The sequence below is a fragment of the Corylus avellana genome, chromosome ca1 (assembly GCF_901000735.1).
Source record: "Corylus avellana chromosome ca1, CavTom2PMs-1.0".
In the NCBI taxonomy this organism is placed as follows: Eukaryota; Viridiplantae; Streptophyta; class Magnoliopsida; order Fagales; family Betulaceae; genus Corylus; species Corylus avellana.
In genome coordinates this window covers 21178124-21204148 of record NC_081541.1, presented here as the reverse complement: position 1 = coordinate 21204148, position 26025 = coordinate 21178124, and the positions used below count along the sequence as shown (strand labels likewise).

At 35.8% G+C, this 26025-nt stretch overlaps 1 protein-coding gene and 1 non-coding gene across 3 annotated transcripts; one reads left to right on the top strand and one right to left on the bottom strand.

Moving 5' to 3' along the window:
* Positions 1-649: 649 nt before the first annotated feature.
* On the top strand, positions 650-10405 carry LOC132186095 (uncharacterized). 2 transcript variants are annotated; one of them, XM_059599901.1, is made up of 9 exons: positions 650-1051; positions 3603-3957; positions 4537-4686; positions 4759-4893; positions 5127-5192; positions 5748-5798; positions 5889-6005; positions 6153-6237; positions 10002-10405. In XM_059599901.1, the coding sequence occupies exons 2-9, from the start codon at positions 3760-3762 to the stop codon at positions 10229-10231; spliced, it is 1032 nt and encodes a 343-aa protein (XP_059455884.1). In that variant the 5' UTR covers positions 650-1051; positions 3603-3759; the 3' UTR covers positions 10232-10405. The 2 variants fall into 2 exon arrangements, with proteins under 2 accessions (XP_059455884.1, XP_059455891.1); XM_059599908.1 differs by having other exon boundaries at positions 651-1051; positions 5892-6005.
* A 5119-nt stretch (positions 10406-15524) lies between these two features.
* LOC132168290 (small nucleolar RNA R71) lies at positions 15525-15632 on the bottom strand. Its single transcript, XR_009438808.1, has one exon. It is a non-coding gene; the product is annotated as a small nucleolar RNA R71 (small nucleolar RNA).
* Positions 15633-26025: the final 10393 nt, after the last annotated feature.

The window sequence follows — 26025 nt, the reverse complement described above, 5'->3', positions numbered from 1 at the left end:
AGTTTAGGATTTAAATTCATTATTTTTAATGGATTAAAATTATTTTTGTTAGAATATTTCTAATATTAAAATTATTATAGAGTGGAATCGATTTCTTAGAATATTTCTTATACGGTAATTTATAGTTAAATTAAAACCCTAAAGCCTAAACCCAAAAGCTTAAGATTAACCTAAAACAAAACCCAAAACCCAGAGAACACAACATCAATTCAATACTCAAAGCTCAAGATTAGCCCAGAAGATTAAGACAAAAAATCCAAAAAAAAAAACCCAAAAATCTATACCCAAAACTCAAGATTATCACAGAAGATTAAGAGAAAAAAAAAAACCAAAAAAAAACCCCAAAAATCAATACCCAAAAGCTCAACCCAAAAGATAAAGAGAAAAATATACCCAAAAATACCCAAAAATAAATAAATAAACCACAAGAGGAATCTAGATATAGAAGGAGATAATATTTATCTCATAAGAGTTTACATTGTATTATAATTCATAGACTAGATTAGATATAGTTTAAATATTATATTATCTACTCCTAGAGTTAGAGACGTAGTCATTATATAGATACCAAGATAATTACAAACTCTATACTCTATAAATAATATACGTATGATGTACTGCTAGGCATTGAAAACCTAAGCACGTTCACATGAATTTCTCCCTCACTATATATTTTCCCTAGCCTCTCCCCGCGCGGCCCGCCAGTCGCCCCTCTCTTCATCTCCATATCCCTATCTCTCTCTCCGGCGCCCATTGACCCGCGCGGTTGGCCAACCCACCGGCCATCTTCTCCAGTCGAAACCGGCCGGCCTCTCTCTACGGCGCCAGTCCCCCCTTGTCTCCATCTCCATATCCCTACCTTTCTCTCTCCGGCGCCAAGTGACCCGCGCGGTTGGCCAACCCACTGGCCATCTTCTCCAGTCGAAACCGGTCGGCCATCCCCCTCTCCATCTCCCCGATCGATCGACGCGTGCGTATCCTCTCTCTACGGTGCCCAGATAGTGCTCTCTCTCCGGCTGGCGATTATTCCGCCGTTACTGTTCCTGTACTGGTGAGTCTCTCTCTGTCTCTGTTTCTCTTTGTCTCTGCTGTCCCTTTAAGTTGTCGATTTGGGATTGTAATAGTCAGATTTTTGATGTATTATGATTTTTAGGAGAATTAGGGATTTTAAATTCAACAAAGTTTTCTCTGCTTTTAGGATTATACTCCTAAATTAGGAGTTTAATAAGTATTAGACGATTCTAAAGTTTTCTCTGTTTTGTTTGATTTCTGGGTTGTATAATTGTGTTTAATTACCTGCTTGTTCTATGTTCTCATTATTGTATTGAAAAGAGTAGGATTAGACGATTCTAAAAGTGTTGGGTTGTTTTGTTGGATTACTGGTTTTCTGGGTTGTGTAATTGTGTTTAATTACCTGCTAGGGGGGGAGAGAAGTCAGATTATATTAAGAAATAAGAATATATGCTGCTTATTATTACCAAGAGTGCCTTAGAATATGCAGTGCCAGGTAGCTTGGTTGGAAAATAATTGTAACCCTTATCTACCATGCAGTAATTCTCCTTCAACTTTTCTCTATATTTTCCTTCCAATTGACCAAAGATAGAAAGAATTCCCACATCGAAAGAGAGCTGTGTAGGATCAAGGAGAGATATGCATATATTAGAAAAACAATATCCAAAAAAGTTGTATTTTAACTTACGCAGAATATTTAATTGAAATTAGAAGTGAATGTTCTACGACGTCAATTACCATACAACAGTCGTATAGTAATGTATTAAATGAATACTTTGCCGGATTCCCAAGTGACGAATCCTTGAATGTTTTGATCAATATATAGGACTCCTCTCATAAGACTCCTTTCATGTCCATATTCATTGTTTCATGGGATTCTAAAACAATTGAACCAAGTGGCCATATGCCTATACGGTTAAGATAGATTTTTTATTAGACAAAGATTTTCCCAAAACCTAGCTATGTACCCCATGTCAACTAGGCATTTATTTTCAAAAACTTTCCTTTAAAACTAACTTGAGTTTGTGAACGGATGAATGGATATATATATATCTATTCTAAAGAAGATTTTATAAAACCAAAGACAAGAAACCCTAAACAAAGAGTTCCAAATTGCCACCCATCTCTTTATTCTCTTATTTTCTCAAAACTTTTACCTTCCCTCATTTTTCTCTCAAGAACCCTAGCATTCTAAACACTGCACGCAGCCGTCTCTCTATCTCCCTCTTATTCTATCATTTTATCTTTTCAAGAGCACCAGAACTTAGCACTACCCATTCTTCTTCAAAGAAAATCTACGACTGTCTCTCTCTTTCTCATTCTTTCATTATTTAAGAAATGCCAAAACCTATAAATAACCATTAATCCTCAAGGAAATTTACATATCTTTCTCTACCTCTCTCTCCAACGCCACATACTACACAAGGTTCTCAAAACATTTTGTCATCCTCTCCAATTTTCTTCTCCCACTTGATTTCTTTTATTCACCCTAGTTGATTTCTTTTATGCTTTCAATTTAATATGCAAGTATAATTGTTGTTCATACTTGTACTATGTCTTGTAGATGAAAAATCTACACCATACGTATTATTGAAAATACTATATGGGATATGTCTCTATGTTAACACAACAAATTTCAACTTGGGCCTTTATTTTCCGTACCTGGAAGAAATCAATATTTCAAATAAATATATTTTTATTGCTTTTGACTTGTCAACCACCATGTTCATGACCTTTCTCATGTCACCTTTTAATTTGACATAATGACATGAAAGAAATCTGGGGGGGGGGGGGGGTTGTAGCCTTGTAGGGGTAGGTGCTTCCTAGGTAGAATGGGGGCGCTTCCTAGGCAAGCGACCCGTTTTAAAAAAGGGGGCCCTTGCTTTAAAAGGGGTCGCTTGCCTAGGAAGTGACCCCTTTTAAAAAGGGGGTGTTTTTCACAACTAAGCGCCCCCTTTTAAAAAAAGTGGGCTCTTTGTTCCAAAAGTCCCCTTTTGAGGCGCTTTTTAGTAGAAAAACGTCTCAAATTTAAATTCTAGTCGCCATAAAAACCGATGTTTCCCAAGTACCCCTAATCAAGCATTGCGAAATCGATAGGGACATTTTTTTGGCCAAAAATGCTCCAAATAACCATGTCACTAAACCTTGTATTTTTGGTGGTGTAATGATTGTGTTTTAAGTTGATTTTGGTTTTTGGTTAATGAGCAACTCAGCCTAATGGTTGTTTCAGGCAGTTATTAATGATGTTTTTTTGAGCTAGAAGTTTAGGCTTTTGTTTTTGGGTTATGTTTTGTTTTGAAAAAGTTTTTAGTTTTACTTGCTGGTCAGACTGTTCTGTTTTCTGGGTTCTCCTCGGATTTGCGGAAACAAAGCTGTTAAATCCAATGTATTCAATACATGTGCTATGGTCTGTTTCTACGAATTGTGTTTCTAAATCTGAGTTACTTTAATTTACTTGGAATATGATGCTTGTTTTTAAGGAGTATGTTATTTTTTGATTCCCTATTGATTCCTCACTTCTTGCCATCAAATATATTGAGAAAAAGATCAAAAGTCATATAAAGTATTGGGTTTTGGTCTAATAATTGCAGCGCAACTGACGTTTCCCACGGTTGCCCACCGCCACGCTCCTCACTCCGCAGCTGTCAGACTAAAGTTTGAGGTTTCCGAGCCCAATCCATCAACACCCCTTGCCTCCTCGCTTTGGAATCATCGACTGAGCGATCGCGGTTTCTGGTTTGTTGAAGAATGGGAGAGAGAAAGGTGCTGAACAAGTACTACCCGCCGGACTTTGACCCCTCGAAGCTTCCGCGGGTTCGGAGGCCCAAGAACCAGCAGATCAAGGTCCGCATGATGCTCCCCATGAGCATTCGCTGCAACACTTGCGGCAATTACATCTACAAGGGCACCAAGTTCAATTCCCGCAAAGAGGACGTCGTCGGCGAGGTTGTTTTTCTCTCCCCTTTGGCTTTAGGGCTTCCTAACAAAATTGAAAGCTTACATAACTGTTATATTTCCCAACGTTGAAATTTTTTGTTACTATTAAATTTTTCTTATTTAATTAAATTTTAGGATTTTTGTCTGCTAAACGTGCTTAAGTTGATTGAACAAAAATTTCAAGTTTAGTAGATTTTTCTTATTTGTTTGCTTAGATTAAAATTTATCATTGGACATTCTGAAATTTATCAATGGTAGGTTGGGTTGAGTTTTGAGCCATTGTTTCTTTTAAACCATGACTATTCTCTTGGTTTAATCTTAGTCCCATATCTTGTATAAAACACAACCTATCCTAGCTCAGAGAAACATGCTAATGTTGTTAAAAGATTTCTAGTGATATTGGTTGTTTAGAGCACAGAGGGTGAGGTGACTAGAATGCCCGAGTGTCAGCCTTCATAGTTATTATTGCTCCTTTGTTTTCCCTATTCCGGTATAGTACTTGTGCGGCAGGTTTCTTAGTGCGAGATTTGAATATGTGATGTTTAGTGAACTCACTGAACTGTATTATTAATGTTTAATCATTTGCAGGCATATTTAGGAATTCCACTATTTCGATTCTATTTCAAATGTACAAGGTGCTCTGCTGAGCTCACGATGAAGACAGACCCTCAAAATTCTGACTATATCGTTGAGTCTGGTGCAACACGAAATTTTGAACCTTGGCGTGAAGAGGATGAGGTAAAAATTTTATATATCACGTTGTTATCAGCATAGCTTGTGACTTCATTGATAAGGTATTCCTTTTATCAGCTAACAGAGTCGGAGAAACAGAAAAGGGATGCTGAAGAGATGGGAGATGCGATGAAATCTTTGGAGAATAGAACCTTGGATTCAAAAAGAGAGATGGATATACTGGCCGCACTAGATGAGATGAAGTCTATGAAGGTACTTGCTTTAGTAAATGTGTTTTCTTTAATAGGGCATCCATTTGACAGTGAAAAAAATTGGGGTCTTTAAGGGTTTGAATAGCTTTGTAACTTGTCCTTTAGATTTGTTGCCATGAAATCATCATCCTGTGTATGATATTTTTGTTTTTATTTATCAATTAATACATTGATGAAAACTCGAAGGTAATGAGATTTTGGTACTAATGTGTGTTTTCCCCCTTGTTTTTGCAGTCCAGACATGCAACTGTGAGTGTAGATGCCATGCTTGAGGCCTTGCAGCATACAGTTGTGCAAAAGGTATGATTGATCTGCTCTATATATAGGGTGGGGAAGATGATGATTGCTGGTGTGGGGAAGATGAAGATTTATGGGGTGGGGAAGGAGATTTTCCTTACCCTTTTGTTGGTTTCCCTCTTGCCACCCGCTTAGACTGGGCTTTGATGGGAGATCCGTGTGAGGGGATTGATGTCATCCCTTGGAAGCTTAAGGGTAGAAGGGAGCTTAGGAACCTAGAATGCTCTATAGACTATAATGTTAAGGAGTATCCTCTAGTGGGGGAAAGGTAAGATTGACGCTTTCTAGTGTTGAGTGCCTCGGGGGGTTTTGGGCTCTGTTGTATTTTGGGCTTTGATTTTGAGCGCATGTCGGGTGTTGGGTTTTGTGGGTGGTCTTGTTGTTTTGTTTGGGTTTCTTGCTTGTTTGGAGCCTCTTTATGTATACTGCCTGTGTAGTTAGAGGTGTCTTATAGTTTTTAATAATATAAATTCATTACTTATTATAAAAAAATAAAAAATAAATAAAAAATAAAAAAGACCATATGGTTTTGACTATTGATGATTTGTATGTTTACAGGAGAAAAAGTTGGAAGAAGAGGATGAAGCACTTATAAAATCAATATTTCATGTCAGTACATCCATTCTACTTTACCGTCCTCTTCTCCTTTTTGTTGGGGGATATTTGTTTCTAAGTTAGTTTACTTTGTTAAATCTTTAGCAGAATTCAAAAGATTATGTTCGAAGAATTCATGATGAAGATCTTGATGATGATGATGATGAAGATATGATTCAGCTTTCAAGTGGCAATGGTGAAACATCTTTTGATCAACCGAAGGTATTGTTTTGCTGTAATGATAGTTTGTGTCTTGTTTTGGGATAACCTTTGTTTTAGGTTCTTTGCTGCAGGTAGTTTTCTCTTTGTTATTATCTTGGAAAACTTAAGCTTGTGAACTTATGTTTGCTGCACATGATTCCAATGCAGAGAAGAAAGGTCTTTAAAGAGCTTCCTGGTAACCCAATAAATTCTTTGGCAAGAGCAACTTTTGCTGATTGTCCCACCAACAAAGGTATGTGACATGTTAGATTTTTTCCCCTTTTGTAGTATAGAAGTAGGAGTGCATTGCAATTATTCATTGACATTTTTTTTAAAAAATAAAATAAAATAAAATTTATAAAGAATCGAAACATTAAAACACAAGACGCAACTTAGGTATACAAGAGGACGCCTAACTAGAAAAAAAAAAAAAAAAGGTCGGTCAATGAAATCATGAAAAGAAAGCATAAGGAAAGTCTAAAGAAGCGGCTTAGTGGTAAAGAGTGACGAAAAAGGACTTCAAATCCACCACTGTCCTCTTGCGGTCTTCAAACTCCTATCGTTTCTTTTCCTCCAAATACACCACAAAAGATAGGATGAAGCCATCTTCCACACTGCTGCACTCTAGGGATTGCCACTCAACCCTCTCCAATAAGTGAAAAGGTCGACCACGTTTTTAGGCATTACTCAAGTTAATCCAGCACGATTAAAAATAGCGCTCCATAAGGCACTTGCCACATCTGCACTATGACAAAAAATGGCTAATCAGTTTGGAGCTTTCTTAGTGCAGTACTACATGGCACATTACTAGGAGGCTATGATACCATTTGTAACTGCATAGGGAAAAGCTTTAGCCACATCTGCGCTATTACTCCGAAAGGGCTAGTCAATTTGAAATTTCCCTACACTCACTTATAAAGCCCAATTTCACCTAGTATATAAGCAATGTGAGACTTAGCACCCTTAATTATCTCTTATAAACTTCCCACTCTATGTGGGCTACCTATCTCTTCCCAATATAGGACTAGGGTGTTACAAACTCTTACCCTTAAACTCTTGACGTTCTCGTCATGGCCACGTTATGCGGTACTAATAGTACCACTTGGCATTTCTAGGTAGGTTTTATACCATTTGTAACAAGCTAGAGAAAAGTGCTAGCCACATCTATGCCATGACCCTAAAAGGACTCAAGTCAATTTGAAGGTTTTATAGAATCACTTATAAAGTTCAGCTTCACCTAATAGGTAAACAATATGAGAATTTTTGCACCCATGAGCATCTCTTATACACTTCGCATTCTATGTGGGCTACTCATATATTCCCATATGGGACTGGGATGTTACACAATCTCATAGTGAAGAAAAGGATGATCCACAGACTCCCCATACATACAACACAGTTCACGACAATGACATGCGACTTAGATTATTCTTGGTGAGGAGTTTTCCTAGGGCAGCCGACCAAGCAAAGAACGCTGCTCTCATGGGGACCTTATTCCACCAAATATACTTCCAAGGAAATGGAGTACCAACATGGGGACAAGGAAAATGATCTAACGTCTAACAATACTCTCTTGGAAGGGACCCAACAAAGGTTGTCTTCACGTCCCTAGCCCACTTTGAGGAGTACAAGAAATTGAAGAACGAAGCAAAGACTTTCACCTCCCAATCATGAGCTGTTCTAATAAAGCTTATGTTCCACTGAAGAGTTACTATAAGTCTCCAAATGATCCACCACAAAAGTATCCTTAACGCGAGCTATATTATACAAATATGGAAAAACTTTCTTGAGGGCCTTATCTCCACACCACGAGTCATTCCAAAATTTATTCTTAGAGCAATTTCCTATCTTAAATCTGGTATGAATAGCAAACTCGCCCAAGCCCTCTTGATATTTTTCCATAACCCCACCCCAAATGACCTATGAACCTCATTAGAGCGTCACCCAACCTATGAGCTACCATAATTAGAATTCACTACAACTCTCGACAACCCCTCTCTTGGGGAAGTGGTTGTGGCACACGATTAAAAAGGAGCAAATTATGAATCCCTAATCTCCTTCAAAAATTAGAGAACAAACATTGGACCAGTTTACTAGGTGATATTTGAACTCTTCACCTAGTCCACCCTACAAAATATCCCGATATAGTTTCTCTGCGTGATTGTCAACACCAGCCTAAAGGGAAAAGAAACAAGAAATACTTAGCTAGATTTGGCCTTAAAAGAGGCTCTCAGAGGAAGACCAATATACTTTGATAGTAAAGAAGAAACCCCACATCCGAGGTTATTGGGTAGTCCATCAACATTAGTAACATTCCCCGCAAGAACCAATTATGACTTATCCATATTAATTTCAAACTGAAAACAACTTCGAAGCAAAAGAATAAAGCACGTAGATAGTAGAGGTGGTTAGGGTGTGCTCCACTAAAAATGAAGGTGTCATCTGCAAACATAAAGTGAGAAATGTTTAATCGCACTAAAGTTCTTAGACCCCACAAAAAAAACATGAAAGAAGCCCTTCATGTTTAGGAGCAGAAAGCATTTAACTTTGAGCTTCAATGACTAATAATAGCAGTGACAATGGCAAAGGATCTCTCTGTCTCAGATCCTGGGAGTTACTGAAGAAATCATAATGTTCAGGAGCAGAAGCATTTAACTTTGAGCTTCAATGACAATGACTAATGATAGCAGTGACAGTGGCAAAGGATCTCTCTGTCTCAAATCTTGGGAGTTACTGAAGAAACCTTAATGTTTCCCCATTCACCGAAACAGAGAAGCACATAGAAGAAATACAAAACTCAATTTAAGAATGCTATTTCTCCCCAAAACTACATCTTCTCAACAAATACAATAAGAATTTTCAATTAACATGATCATACACATTCTCAATAATGTTGAAAGGGCAGTGTAAACTTAGGATTTTCTTTCAATTGATATTATGTTATTTTTCCACCTTTATGGTTTCTCTGAGTTTATGCGTAGTCATTGCCGAGTTCAACTTTGAAGCCTTAAAAGATTAACCCATAATTGGAATCTTGTTTGTTCTGGATTTGCATGTGTGCACAAATACATGTTTTTTTCTTTTTAGAGTAATTATATGACACCAATCTTAGAGTATGCAAATTGTCTTTCTCTTATGCTTTATGAGGTGCACAATCAAAGAGAACACGAATATGGAATTGCCTAATTTATGTTACATTGAAGGCATGTGATTGAGGTTGACTCATTAGTTTTGATAATTACTCCATGTCAACAAAAGTAGTCACATTAATGGTGATATAGGATATCAAGAGGGAACCCCAATGTTGTGTCATGTGAGTATGTTATGTAGTAGGGGAAGAATGGTGTCAACAAATTTATTGGATTAGTTAATCATATATAGTTTTGGTATCATATCAGGCTCTTACATAAAGCAAGAGTTTTTTCCCCTCTTCCGAGGAATTGGGGCTTGGGGGCAGGGTTTGAAGCAGCCATCGCTGTTTCCATCGACAGTACCATTGCCTTACATACATTGCGTGTACATGCTTCTAGGAGAAAGTACTAGCTTTCTTTATTACACCTTTTTCTATTTGAGTTAAAATTGCAATATTGCTGCTCAATTTACATGGATTTCTCCCATCTAGAAGATTGATTCCTAAATATAATATAGATGATTTGATCTAAATTTGATTTCATCTGGCCTATTCTAACAAAGCAAATACGAAACAAGGTCTTTATCTGTTTCAATGAGTATGCCAATGTATGTCTCTGAGACATGAATTTTAGCTGTTTCTTTGGAAATACCATTGGTAATACCTTGGGTAAAGGAGCAGAAGGTATCTTTTTTATTATGAGAGAGAATATTTTGAGCACAAGGTGATATATTATTTTGTAGTGCTACTATTGACTGCAAGGAAAATTATATAATTTGTTGAACTTTTTTCTGTTTTTCAAATATGGCATAAATTAGTTTGGATCAATTGTGGTATTTCCCATCGAGTAGTGACATTCATGTTTAATAATGTTTGGTTGTTGACAGAAAATGAAGGTGGTTCAGGGGCTCCTGGTGATGCTAAGTTAGCAATCAAGTCTTCAACCGTTAGGATTTCAGTTGTTAAGAAAGCAGCCTCTAAAGATAGCAATTCAGCAAAATTGGAGAAGAAAGATAACACAAGTAAACTACCAGTTGTTCCAGAAGATAGCAGTTTAAAGCATACAGGCATTGCACTAGCCTCTCTCTTACAAAACTATGAAAGTGATGACGATTAGTGGGTGATTGTATAACCATTACTTTCTTTCCCAAGATTGTTAGAAAATTCATTTATGATAAGAGTAATGCTATATTCCACATTTGTATCTCACAACTAGCTAACAATGTTGATGTGACAATATCAACTAATGTTTCTCATCCTTCAATACTAGAGTGTTGAATTTGGGGATTTCTATCTTTTTTTTTTTTTAAAAAAAAAATTATTATTATTGAATTATTTCTTGTATCTTTTTTAATGGCCAATCAAGGTAGAATCTGATAAGATTTACGTCGAACACTCGTTAGAGTTTTTGCAATGATCAGCACATTTCCAAAAAAACTGAGATTGAGCGACAAGTGATGGAGATTTTATTCGTGGGGCTCATTCGACTGAGCACAAGTCTTTTTTCCTCACCAATTTTATTGGTAAAAAAGAAAACTACGGGTCGTGGCGATTTTGTATGGATTATTTAGCGTTGAACATGATCACCATTAAAGACTAGTTTCCAATACCAACGGTAGATGACATGTTGGACGAGTTGCTTGGGGTGCTATCACCAAATCCGAGTGCACTCCAATGATATTCTCAAAACGGCATTTCGAAAACCCATAGTGGCCATTATGAGTATGTACTAATGCCATTTAGGTTATACAATGCTCCATCTACGTTTCAAGCGGCCATGAATGAGGTATTTCATTTTCAGCCCTATTTACGTAAAGTTTTTATTAGAATTATTATTATTATTATTATTATTTTATGATATCCTAATTGACAGTAAAAGGTGGGAAGAGCATATGGACCATCTCCGGGAAGTTTTAGAGGTATTAAGTGCTCATCAATTTTTTTGTAGAACCCTCCAAATGTGTAGCTGGGGCTCGTGAGGAGGACTGTTTGGGCCACATTGTTTCCTTTGAAGGTGTGTATGGATAATCTTGAAATTGAAGCAATGCAATCTTGGCCCACACCAAAATTCATTATGGAACTCCAAGAATTTTTGTCTCAAGGGTTATTACTGCAAATTTGTACGGAATTATAGGCTTATTGCGGCTTTGTTGATTGAGTTACTAAAGAAGGAAAATTTTGGGTGGAACCAAAGGCTGCTTTTGAAGAATTAAAATGGGCTATGGCCATTTTATTGAGTTGACCTCAAAGGGCTTCTAGAGTAGTTCTCTTAAAGCCTGCTCTAGTTTCACTGAGTGCATTATTTTAAAGCTACTGTTTTTCTTTAAAAATAGGAAAAATCTAAAAAAATCAACGAAAAAATCACTTACACCAGATTCCTAAACATTGGATATGTTACAGTGCTACCCAATGTATAAGCAAGCTCCCCTATAGCTTTCATATATATTATTTAAACACAAAATATTTCTCTCTCCTCTCTTTGCCTTTCATTAGGGACTGTGTTGGTATTTTGTAAAATATCTGAGGGTAAGTAGGAAACTTTTATTTTGTAAAGAAATAATATTTAATTGGTTTAGAATATTTTGAATCAACAAGTGCTTGTAAAAAAAATCAATGGCTGATTTTCATTGCTAAAGTTATCCTAGTTATATTATAGTTGTATAACAGTCTACTAAATAACATTATTTAAAAATAAATGAGTGATATTATTTATTAGACTATTATATGGCTGACGTACAACTAAAATGACATAATAATAAAAATTAACCTTTTTTAAGCACAAATCTAATGACTAATTTTAAATACTACATTATTAAGTTATATCACCGTGTATACTAATTTATTAAATAGCATGACTCTTTCAAGAAATGGGGATGGAAAATCAAATAGTCTATTGGGTCCAAAATGGTGTTGGTCAATGAGAAAAAAATAAATGAGGACGGCATGAATTTCTTATCCATAGGCATGCAATGATTTGATTTTTCATCGGAATCTTTTGTTAGACAATGTTAAACACATTTTCTGGTCAGTTTCTACAACGAGAATCTTTTGTTTTTTTGGTCGGATTCTCATCCATGCATGCAAAATCCGCGCAAGATCCGTAGTAGCGGATTGAAAGGGGTACCTGCTGTGAGGCGAGCTTAATTGCCTTTCTTCCTCTATCTTACAACTTTTTCACGTGGAATATTGTTGTTAGAAAAATTAGTTATAGCTAATTATAATCACCCCTAAGCTTTGAAGGGGTGATTATAAATAGAAAATACATGTGAAGATGGAATAAAATAGAAAGATTATTGGAGCATTTCCAACTAGGGGTGTTAAGAGAGCAAGCTGCTCGTGAGTGAGCTTGTACTCGACTCAAATATTAACTGAAGTGTTTCGTAAACACGAATCCTGACTCGAATATTAAACGAAGCAAACTTGGCTCGACTCGGCTAAACTCGTGAATAGCTCGTGAGCAAGCTCGTATAAGGCTCGTCTCGTTTATTAGGCTCGGCTCGTATATTTTTTAATAAGTAACAAATAACAATATATAGTAAACATTACTCAATAATAACAAATATATTATATACCTTTGTTTTTTGTTATTTATGCATATGTGTTTAGATATATATTATATAAACACACACACACACACACATATATATATATAGTAAATAATAAGAAATATTTGATATTATCATTAATCATTTTATCATATGATATAATCATATGCTACAAATTATTGTGTCATTTACAAAAAATATTATCACTAAATAGTTTATACTTTAGATCGATCTCTGGTGATGGACGCTCAAGCGCATAGGTGTAGCGCGCACGAGCGCACTACCTCTGGGTGCTTCCTCTTGATCCAAGACTTTTAGCTTTTTCCCAAATTTTTTCTTTAAGCCCGATACTTACAAAATTGCTTCATTTTCCTCAAAAACCTAAAAAAGGACATAAAACACAAAAATGAAGTAAAATTGTACAAACTAACAAAACTAAAAAAATTAACAAATGTAAATTAAGGGGCTAAAATATGAATATTTTAGCACTTATCACACCCCCAAACTTACATATTGCTAGTCCCTTATCAATACGAAACTAAAAACAAAATGAAAAACAGAAAAGAAAAAGATAAATCTATCTTTCGTGGGATGTACGATTGCATTTAGCGTATGCAACAAGCCTTTTAAACACCTAGGCATTTCTTAGAGGACGAGTGAAGTCTCGTAAGGGTTTTCCAGGAATGTTACCCACAAACATTATGCAAAGTTCATGTTATCCAAAAATTGAAGTATCACTCAAACTTTGATTTTCATTCATTAGGAAGCTTAAAAAGATAAACTCCATATTCGCAATGAATTGGAATTTTAAAGTCTAATCACGTACAAAAGACAGGCTAAGGCATCACAAGTTTGAAACAGTGTAAAGTGAATTAGCACAAAAATATGAAGTTTCCAAGTAATTCCAAGGTGCAATGTCTCAATATCTTAAAGTTCACTGAAATTCCCATTAGAATGAACAACTATGGCGTAACTTTCTCTCTCTCTCTCTCTCTCTTTTTTTTTTTTTTTTCTTTTTATTCTTGGTCAGTTTGTGCAATGTTTAGTTCACTTAAGCTTTTTAATTAATCCATGTAGCAAGTGTTGAGCCAATGACTCCCAAACTAGATGGTTTTAAGGCATTAGGTATAAAGACACCCCTAAGGACTTACTAACTCAAGTCAAAAAGGTTACGAAACCAAACTAACCATCACATTAATCAAATCAAAATTCTTCACCTTTTGACATGAACACTCATTGCTTAATGATGCAAGATATCCAGTTACTTAGTGAAAATCTTATCAATGATGAATGATCAATTATTATTATTATTCTTTATTTATTATTATTATTTTTAAAATTATGTCAAAGTATCTAACCAATAAGTCATCCAGTTTCACCCAAGACATTGAAACATACACATCAGACTCTCATATCATACCCCACATACTATGTGTTAATGTACTTGTGCCATATCAAATCAAACAGGTGAATTCTCAGATGCCTTAATTTTCATTTTGTTTTAATCATGTTGAGAGACAATACACATCCGGTGCACAGACCTATGAACAGTTCATTTAGTCCCTTGATCCTCGACCAGCCATCCTGCATTAATTTCTAGCCCATTGTGCAGAGCAGTTACAATTTATCTTCGTAGCTGTTGTGCAAATTTATTTAACTCGCAAGTGCACGAATCAATTGTAATATAATGGATTGCAAGTGCGAGGTCGATCCCACAGAGAATTGTATTTTTGAAAGAACAATTTAAATCTAAACTAATTAAATCCTAACCTAGTTCCAAAAGGGTTTTGAATTTTGGTTTTAAAAATTAAAAGATAAACATAAACTAAATAAAATAAAACAAAAGGTAAAGACTAAGGTTTAGGAATCCACACTCACTGAATCATAACAACATACTCCATGTTCATCAATATTTATTTGAAGTTCTCACAATTTAAATCTTATATATGTTTTACTATGCTTCAAATAATTAATCAAAACCATCACATGTATCAATTCATTGACCAAATCACAAAAGGAATCCAAATTCAATTGAAACACCAGATGTATCCGTAGAACAAATCACAAGGGATATCCAATTTTTATGAGTTAAAAACCAAGCAATCAATCATATGAAATTATCTCAAATCATCACATGTATCTTTGAATCACAAGAGATATCCAAGAATCACTCCACACATTGATTAGAAGTAAAACAATTGAAATACAAAACTCAATAAAATCGGATAAATAAAGACTTACATAAAAGTGATGTCATTCTTCATCGGTGAGGCTTCATCCCCAACCTTAGTTGAGAATTTAGCTACACATAAAAATAAAATCTAAACCTAAACGTAAACCTAAAGAAAAACTAAACAAAAGAATTTTGCTTTCTGGAATTGTGTATCTTTTCTTGAATGCAAAGAAGTCTATTTATAGGCTTAGTAAAGTCCTAAAAACCTTATTAAACCTAGATAATTCGGAGGTCTGTCTCCCAGTCAAAATAGAAGTCTGAAATCGGAATAGGATTCGTTCAGATTTGTGTCCTTTAATTGCGGGTCGAGTTTTGCATAGTAACCTTCCGAATTAGGAAAATTCTATTTCACAATAAATTGTAGTATTTTGACTTAGCTTTCCAATGATGCTTGAATCAATTCAATCCAATATTTGAGCGAAAAGTTACAGTTAAAATACTGAGACGTGTACAGAATCTGAATTTGAATCCGATCCGAAATCTTATCCAATCTGATCTTTTATCAAATTTAATCCGATTTAACCTTTTTCTTGGATTTGGTTAGACTTAACCATATCATCTAGGTCTATTCATAACTGGGATGAGATGGCCACAAAGTGCTTAACGAAGTTTTTCCTAGCCCAAAAGACAAGGCAATTGGGAAGGGAAATTCTAACTTTCCAACAAAAAGACGGAGAACTTTTCTTCAAGGCATGGGAGCACTTTAATGAGCTACTTCTCAGATTTCCTCATCACAATTTAACTCAAGACGATTAGGTGCTGGCATTCTATGAGGGTTTAAATGATCTTAACAAGAGTCTTGTAGATTTAGCTATGGTGGCATGTTGATGGAGAAATGCAGTGAGGAAGCCATATAACTCTTTGAGACCTTAAATGAGAACTCCCAACAATTCCAATATAAAGGGAGACAAGGACTCAAAGGAAAAGTTATACATGAAGAGAGCACCAATGGTGGAATTCAGGCTCGAATGGCTGTGATGGAGAAAAAGCTGGGCATGCTCGTGAAAGCCATGACTAATCATAGCATTGCTCCTGTTCAACAAGTTACACAAGTCGAGGTATGTGCCATATGTTCCCATATTGACCACACCACTGAGACTTGTCCCATGTCTTCAATTGCAGATCAGGAGTCATCTCGCATCAATTGGCCTCAACAATATCAAGAGGAGCCATCTCCGTAGTTCTACGGTCAATCATACCCCTTTCTTAGAAGCATACACTGCCAAGTTAGAAGCATACCAAGAAGAGGAGTCATCTCCCATCAATTGGTCTCAACACAACCAAGAAGAAGAGTCACCTCCCATCTATTGGCCTCAACAATACCAAGAAGAAGAATGTCAAATTTAGCTGTTGGCCAACCCTAATGGACACTACATGGAGGATGAGTGCACTTACTATCAAGAGCAAGAGATCAACACATTGAGGAATGAAGAAGTATTTTAAATTCAAGTGAAAGAAAGGAAGGAGGAGCAAACTGAGGTTCCACAAGAACCACATCGGGAAAAAGAAGAAAGCACTGAGACTTCTTCAACATGAACTCCTATTCTCGAATTACCAAGAGTCCAAGAGAGAAGTATGCTGGGGTTATGTGATGAGCAAATTGAGGACATCAAGATAGAAATGCTGCCTGAGTATTCTTCTTATTTTATTCCGATTCATGATTCCCTTCCGGATGAGAAACTGTTTGAGAAGACGCAGAATGGTCTACCCCGATCTATAGACATTTGGAATCACCCTACAATAGGAAGAATTCATTCTCTTTGGTACAAGAGTAGAAAAGACTGGTACTTTAAGTTTAAAAGGGGACAACAGCCTGGTTGACGACGTTAAACTTAGCGCTCATGGGAGGCACCCTATAGCATATGCTTTTTATTTTCTGTTTGTTTTTCATTTTATTTTTCTGTTGTTTATATTTAGTTTTCTTTTTGTTTTCTCTTGTTATTTTAGTGTTTTGTTTTTCAGGAACAAGTGTGCTCGCAAGGGGTATGCTATGAGCCATACTAAGTAGAAGCTCCTGAAGGTATTAGTTCAAGTTGACTTTCCTCTTGTTGAGTTTCCCCTTTGGTTTGTACCTACATGTTGTGCTCATTGTTCCTTACATCTGAAACTATCATTCACTTATGTGAATTATTCATATGGGACGAGCGCAGAAAGTCATCAACTATACTTGTTTTTTCACCTTTCATATGCCTCATAGTGGGGAACATATATATAATTGTTTATATCCTTTAATCCTTCATATTACATTAATTTCGACAAGTTTGTTTGTTTGTTTTTTTTTTTTTTGTGGAGCTCCCTCCAAGTGACATGCCTTTTGTAATTTGCTTTTGCATAGTGTTCTGGATGGTTACAATGGGACCATCATGGCATATGGGCAGACTGGTACTGGTAAAACATATACGCTTGAACGACTTGGAGAGGAAGACACGGCTGCTCGTGGAATAATGGAGGATATTCTAGCAGATATTTCTTTGGAGACTGATTCTGTCTTGGTCGCATATCTGCAGGTTGTTGGCCTTTAAAGGAGATATCCTTATATGTTGTTTCTAATATCATCATTCTTATTCCTTTAATTCTTTATTGACTAGTTTATTCATATATGAATTTGTAATAGTTTTAAATTTATCTCGTGTTCTGAAGTATTTGTTAAACATTCTGTCAACACTGTTACGACTTCCTGTTTAATATTTTGGTTCCTTCCACATACTGGTGATGTTTCACTCCCAGGGGCTAGCCTAGTGGAAATCAGGAACCAGCAGAGTTTTCTTGAACTACTGCGATTAGGAGAAGCTCACCGCTTTGCTGCAAACACTAAATTGAATATAGAATCTTCTCGTAGTCATGCTATACTGATGGTGAATTAATGCACTTTTTTTTTTGTGTGATGCTTCTGCACTTCAAATTGCTTGGACCACACAGGCAATTATATGAAAATTCTTCTTGTTGATCTTAATGGAGAGCATTGATGAATACCTTTAATCCTACAGGTACATGTAAAAAGGTCTGTCAAGGGAAGGGAAGGCAATCAGCTCTTTCAACTGAAAATGGTGCCAACTCCCACTTGAAAAATACACATATATGTAACCTATTTTTGTTAATATATATATAAACCAACTTAACGAGTTAAATCAAGTATAGAGCACTAGCAATAAATACCCTATAGCTTGTTCCCTTCCCTACATATAGGAAAATTTTCAAATAAAAAAGCTATAAAAATGCACCTGCTACAAACCCCCTAGAACTTCCCTAAACTATTGGGTAGCTACAGTGGCTTATTATAATCCTAAGAAAACTGTATATTCTCTCCCCTCTCCTCTCACATAATGAAATAAGTGTAGAATGTATTTGAATAAGAAAACAAAAAATAGTTTGATTCTCTAAAGATTGTTAGGTATCTGTTGCTAGTGCTCTTATACAAGCAATGTTCACGAGTATAAGCCAAGCCTAGTTTACATGAATTTGGCTCATTTATTAATCAAGCTCAAAATTTGTGTTTGCGATCAACTCATTTATTAAATAAACTAAGAATCTATCTGAGCTTAGTTTACAAGCCTTATGTTGGGTGTAGATTGCTAATACCAAAATGAATCCCTCCAATGATCAATTAAAACCTCTGGCATCGCTACTATAATGGATATAGATACACCCAGATGTCCTTGAATACATCTGCTCCTCACTCCCTACAACATTTCTTATTCAAATTCAAGTTCACCACACTGAAAACTATGCGTATAAGTTACTTGACTTTTACTATGTGTTAATGGCTCTAAATCACAGCCAACCAACGAAACCTCAATAGCTGATTCGAAAAGAAACGGTACAAGTCCGTTGCTAAATCACCATTTCTTCGAGAGAAATGCTGGGCTTATAAAAAAAGCTTTTACAAAGTAATGTGGCACAACATAATTGAGTTTCTCAAATTTTGAATTTATCTCATTCCCAATGATATTGTGCCACATCACTTTGTAAATGTTTTTTTTTTTGTAAGTAAAAATCACCATTGGATCAAAAATTCAATAGTGATCCATCCAAAATCTAATAGTGATTTTCACTGCCATGTCAGAAGTATGTAACATTACTCCTTTCAATTATCCTATTCATGAGGAGCTGTGAAAAAATGATTTGCATCGGAAAATACAAAGAGAACTGATGCAGCATCATCCCACGATCAGAATGTTGAAGATGTTCTTTTTTATTTAAAAAAGAATGTCCTTAGTGTAACTATTACATGAGATCTGTCACAAAGTTTATGTAATAGTATGATGCTAAAAGAAACTGGTGAAATAGAAACAGGAAAAAAAAAATAAAGAACACTTTTATATTTTACACAAAAAGTAGGGAACAGTATGACCACAAATGGAAGGATGACAAGTAGGTGAAACAATGGATACAATAACCAAACTCGAAAAATATTCTAGACTAGATACAAAAGAATTCTATGCAGCCATTCCGCAGATCCAGCCATCAAGTATGAACCTACTAAAAATAAAATAAAATACTTAATTAAGAATGGCAAAACAGAGTGTAAGTTATGCTGTAAAAGAAATCAAAATAAGAAACAAACAAAGGGAGGCTAGAAATTTGTGTACCTCAAAGTTGCCACCTGAACCAGTATGTTCTTTTGTGAAGTTTCAGCAACAATTTCCAACTGCAACATCGAACCTAAAAGCAAAAACCTGGCGAACACCATTTCTGGTTTGAGAATGATTTTAAAATAGGTATACTAAATATCAAGGCTTTTGGGACGCTGGAGTATTTCTGGTTTCAGATTATTATTTCATGTGTGATTTGTTAATAATTCTTAATGAGATGTGATGAGGGAATAAATAACATGGGGCCCAATTAACAAAAAGGCACACTCACTAGATAGGTATAAAGCTTTAAGAGTCGCTTGTCCTAAGACAGCTATAGCACAGCTGCAAGCCCACCACATGGCAAGCAATCAAGCACTCCACTGGGGACCACCTCCACGGAGCCTCACATTAAAGTGTCATCATCCCTAGAAAACATGTATTCCTATCCAACCCTAAAAACTACTTCCATTAGATATTTCTCTCAAAATACTTTACTAACTTAAGCATCGAAGACCCCTTTAGGCTGGCATCACTCTGGTATACTTTTTCCTTGTTTTGCAGGAGACCGTTGTCTAGTTGGGCCATGCAAAAAACTGCCGCAACAAGATGTTTCCTAGCTCAACAATTCAATTTTTTTAAATATAAAAATAAAAAATAAAAAATAAAAGAAAAAGGTTTTGTGTCATGACTAGGTTTTAATTTATTTCAATTTTGAATTTCTGCGAGATACATTTTTTTTTATTTTTTATAAGTAATATTGTATATATAAAAAAAAGCACAATGCGCCTCTAGGTACACAAAAAGTATACATAGGTAACCCAACTTAAAACCCAAAGACAAAACCCAAGAAAACCCAACCCAAAAACCCAACAAGTAGCCACAGCCACACGGTAAAACCAAAGAAAAAGACCCAAAGATTAAAGCCTACACTAGCCCAACACCAGCCCTAACAATCAAAGCCCCTAATGCACCTCTGGAGAAAAGGTAAGTGCATTTTTTGTCCCAACACAACCCCGTCGGCGCTGGCACCTCTCGGGAGAAAGTCTCCCTCTAGCCTCATAATTGATGGAGCATTCTAAATTCTTGAGTTCCCTCTTTCCTTTTACCTCTGGGGTATAGGGCTCCCGCTCCTCTAACTGAATATCATCACGAAACATAATGAAATTGAAAGAATGATACACTGCTTGTTGGTAAACATGTTTAGACCAGGTTCCAGTATATCCCGATTGAGTTTATATCCATTCCATTTACAGACATACACAATGTCTAAATTGTATAATTCCCCAACCAGGGGTAAATGATACATTTACCATTAATGTCTTTTCCCCCTCCCATAACATACATGGAAAAGGCAGTAGCATGTCAAACAAGAATTCTTACTAACTCTAATATAAACGCAAAATAGAGAGAGATTAGGAGATTATCTTAGACAACTTAACGTGCTAGGTACTTCTTTCACTATTTCATTGCTGGATGCATTTGCAGCATACAAACTCAAGCTGTATGTATGCCAGAAACCTGTCCAATAACCAAACCCTTCTCTTGTCATATTGACACAAGAACTTCATGAACCTTGACATTTTTTTTTTTTTTTGAAAAGTATGAACCTTGAGATTTATGCACCATGTTAAACTGATACACTCTCATATGAGATTGTAACTTTAATAACATTGCCAAAATAATGCCAGACAAAGTTGAAAAAAAAGACAAGCTAGAGACAGATTCTTAGCTAAAGAGTTCTCTGCTAACTATCCCATAGCTGTTACGGAAGAAAAGAAAAAACAGTGGGGAAAAAAAAGGAGGGCTTGCAAGAAGCTTAAAACAGAAGTATGGGATATATAAGGTGAAAAGCAGGAAGCTAACAGGAATGTAAAGAGAAGTACTGTACAGTGATAGACTTACAAAATGTAAAAGAAAAATAAGAACAAAAGGAACACTAACAAAATTTGCTTGAAAGCCCTAAAAACAAACAAACAAACAGATATTAATATGCCGCAAACTTTTGCTAAAAACCCAAAAAAGAAACAGAAAATGTAAATAAGAGTGGATACAAAGAGGGTACACAACTAATTCTCTAGCACACTTTCATGCACTTCACAATGGAAATTTATACTAAATAATTTTTCTTCCTGAATTAGAACTTTTGACACCTTGCATGAAATTTAAAAACAGCTTCTAGAAGATAGTCCCAAAAGGCTCCTTGAAAAATACAGATCTGCAGCCTATATTGAACACTAATTCCTGCAAATCCAAATGTTAATTAATTCCAAGAAGGAACTCCTGCCAAGAAATTTTTCATGTTCAAGATTCCTTCAAACTGTCAAAACATCAACTAGCCCTGCATTATTCTCCTCTACATGAAGAGCCTGAGAGTTGATGCAAAGAAAAACAACTCCTCAATGAGTTCCAAGAAGGAAGAGTACACGGAATGGACTTAGACCCCATTGCTGATGACACTAATTCTAGTATCTTCTCTTTTACCATATTTACTTCCACATCCTTGACCTAATTAGGACGAGCAACTGGCAGACCAGCAGTTATATGCTATTGGATGTGTTAAAACATATACTTCCTTTATGGAGTAGCTGCAAGAATAAAGATAGCAGATGGCCATCAATTAGCTAAACACAAACATTTCTTATACTAGAGAAAAAGTATAAAAAAGAAAAGAAAAAGTAGAATCCAGCCAAGCCTCCTTTTTCATGGAGGTTATAGTGAAAATCATTGGAGAAAAAAAAAACTAATGGCATGATAGCGTGGTCACCGCCCTACGTTATCCATAATTATCATGATATGCATTACTTTATAAGATTTCAACTGCAAAATCGATTAAATGCCAAAACTTGCCCACGATTCAATCAAAGCTTAATTACTACTTACTAGCTAGGCTAGTGCAACCTGAATGAATGGGGCTTATAGGGTACGTAGTTTCATCCCAATTTCCCATCCATTTGAACAATAATAAAGGTGTCATCATCCAATATTACTATTGGACCCTTGATACGATTGGCACGCACCAATTTTATGCATCTATTCAAAATAAGTCTTGTCATGATACATGGGGCTCCTACATTTTGATTTAATTAGGATGCATGATCAGAGATGTGACTGCCCTGCTGGATAATCGAGTGCTAATAGTTCATGGTAGTTAGGGAAACACATCACACAATGCCGTAGCTAGGTGGATTAGCTCTCGCAATTTTTCAAGGAATCCAATACAAACTCAACACGAAATTAATGGATTATAGTTGAGAGATTTGACCCGTTTAATAATATGGATTAGGTTAGAGTTGAGTTATATAATCTTATACATGTGCCTTGATACAACCTATAAATCTGACATGAACCTAATATAAAATTAGAAGGTGGGTTAGGGATTTAAATAGGTTGAATTAGGGTTAACTCATATATACAGTCTCAACTTAAACTCAATGCACGAACACTAATTAAAACCCCTATATATGGGGATCTTGCCTTGTCTTTGTTTTTTTTTTTCTCTAGGGTTTTGCTTCAACATTCAGGATAAACAAGGAACTGATCGAATTGATTTCCAAACTGAAACAAAGACATCATCAAACATATTCCATTTCTAAAAGTTATTTTGGAGAACTTAAGAATATTGATCGATGTAGCATTCTTCCATACCTAATTATTACTTGTCTAAGCTCTTATTATTTTTCTTTTGTTTTCTTTCTTGCATCTATCTCTCTGATGATAGAAAGAATAAGGAAGTGAGAAATTAAGTATTCCTCATCATGATTATGGCCATACACGTCTTAGAATATTTCTTATACGGTAATTTATAGTTAAATTAAAACCCTAAAGCCTAAACCCAAAAGCTTAAGATTAACCTAAAACAAAACCCAAAACCCAGAGAACACAACATCAATTCAATACTCAAAGCTCAAGATTAGCCCAGAAGATTAAGACAAAAAATCCAAAAAAAAAAACCCAAAAATCTATACCCAAAACTCAAGATTATCACAGAAGATTAAGAGAAAAAAAAAAACCAAAAAAAAACCCCAAAAATCAATACCCAAAAGCTCAACCCAAAAGATAAAGAGAAAAATATACCCAAAAATACCCAAAAATAAATAAATAAACCACAAGAGGAATCTAGATATAGAAGGAGATAATATTTATCTCATAAGAGTTTACATTGTATTATAATTCATAGACTAGATTAGATATAGTTTAAATATTATATTATCTACTCCTAGAGTTAGAGACGTAGTCATTATATAGATACCAAGATAATTACAAACTCTATACTCTATAAATAATATACGTATGATGTACTGCTAGGCATTGAAAACCTAAGCACTTTCACATGAATTTCTCCCTCACTATATATTTTCCCTAGCCTCTACCCGCGCGGCCCGCCAGTAGCCCCTCTCTTCATCTCCATATCCCTATCTCTCTCTCCGGCGCCCAGTGACCCGCGCAGTTGGCGAACCCACCGGCCATCTTCTCCAGTCGAAACCGGCCGGCCTCTCTCTACGGCGCCAGTCCCCCCTTCTCTCCATCTCCATATCCCTATCTCTCTCTCTCCGGCGCCAAGTGACCCGCGCGGTTGGCCAACCCACTGGCCATCTTCTCCAGTCGAAACCGGCCGGCCATCCCCCTCTCCATCTCCTCGATCGATCGACGCGTACGTATCCTCTCTCTACGGTGCCCAGATAGTGCTCTCTCTCCGGCTGGCGATTATTCCGCCGTTACTGTTCCTGTACTGGTGAGTCTCTCTCTGTCTCTGTTTCTCTTTGTCTCTGCTGTCCCTTTAAGTTGTCGATTTGGGATTGTAATAGTCAGATTTTTGATGTATTATGATTTTTAGGAGAATTAGGGATTTTAAATTCAGCAAAGTTTTCTCTGCTTTTAGGAGTATACTCCTAAATTAGGATTTTAATAAGTATTAGACGATTCTAAAGTTTTCTCTGTTTTTTTGACTTCTGGGCTGTGTTATTGTGTTTAATTACCTGCTTGTTCTATGTTCTCGTTATTGTATTGAAAAGAGTTGGATTAGACGATTCTAAAAGTGTTGGGTTGTTTTGTTGGATTACTGGTTTTCTGGATTGTGTAATTGTGTTTAATTACCTGCTTGTTCTATTTGCTGCTCCCTTCTACAAATTATCTCACTCACAATCTCACTTAGCCTTTTCCTTGCCTTCAATCAAGAATTCATGATTGATCAGTAGGGGGGAAGAGAAGTCAGATTATATTAAGAAATAAGAATATATGCTGCTTATTATTACCAAGAGTGCCTTAGAATATGCAGTGCCAGGTAGGTTGGTTGGAAAATAATTGTAACCCTTATCTACCATGCAGTAATTCTCCTTCAACTTTTCTCTATATTTTCCTTCCAATTGACCAAAGATAGAAAGAATTCCCACATCGAAAGAGAGCTGTGTAGGATCAAGGAGAGATATGCATATATTAGAAAAACAATATCCAAAAAAGTTGTATTTTAACTTACGTAGAATATTTAATTGAAATTAGAAGTGAATGTTCTACGACGTCAATTACCATACAATAGTCGTATAGTAATGTATTAAATGAATACTTTACCGGATTCCCAAGTGACGAATCCTTGAATGTTTTGATCAATATATAGGACTCCTCTCATAAGACTCCTTTCATGTCCATATTCATTGTTTCATGGGATTCTAAAACAATTGAACCAAGTGGCCATATGCCTATACGGTTAAGATAGATTTTTTATTAGACAAAGATTTTCCCAAAACCTAGCTATGTACCCCATGTCAACTAGGCATTTATTTTCAAAAACTTTCCTTTAAAACTAACTTGAGTTTGTGAACGGATGAATGGATATATATATATCTATTCTAAAGAAGATTTTATAAAACCAAAGACAAGAAACCCTAAACAAAGAGTTCCAAATTGCCACCCATCTCTTTATTCTCTTATTTTCTCAAAACTTTTACCTTCCCTCATTTTTCTCTCAAGAACCCTAGCATTCTAAACACTGCACGCAGCCGTCTCTCTATCTCCCTCTTATTCTATCATTTTATCTTTTCAAGAGCACCAGAACTTAGCACTACCCATTCTTCTTCAAAGAAAATCTACGACTGTCTCTCTCTTTCTCATTCTTTCATTATTTAAGAAATGCCAAAACCTATAAATAACCATTAATCCTCAAGGAAATTTACATATCTTTCTCTACCTCTCTCTCCAACGCCACATACTACACAAGGTTCTCAAAACATTTTGTCATCCTCTCCAATTTTCTTCTCCCACTTGATTTCTTTTATTCACCCTAGTTGATTTCTTTTATGCTTTCAATTTAATATGCAAGTATAATTGTTGTTCATACTTGTACTATGTCTTGTAGATGAAAAATCTACACCATACGTATTATTGAAAATACTATATGGGATATGTCTCTATGTTAACACAACAAATTTCAACTTGGGCCTTTATTTTCCGTACCTGGAAGAAATCAATATTTCAAATAAATATATTTTTATTGCTTTTGACTTGTCAACCACCATGTTCATGACCTTTCTCATGTCACCTTTTAATTTGACATAATGACATGAAA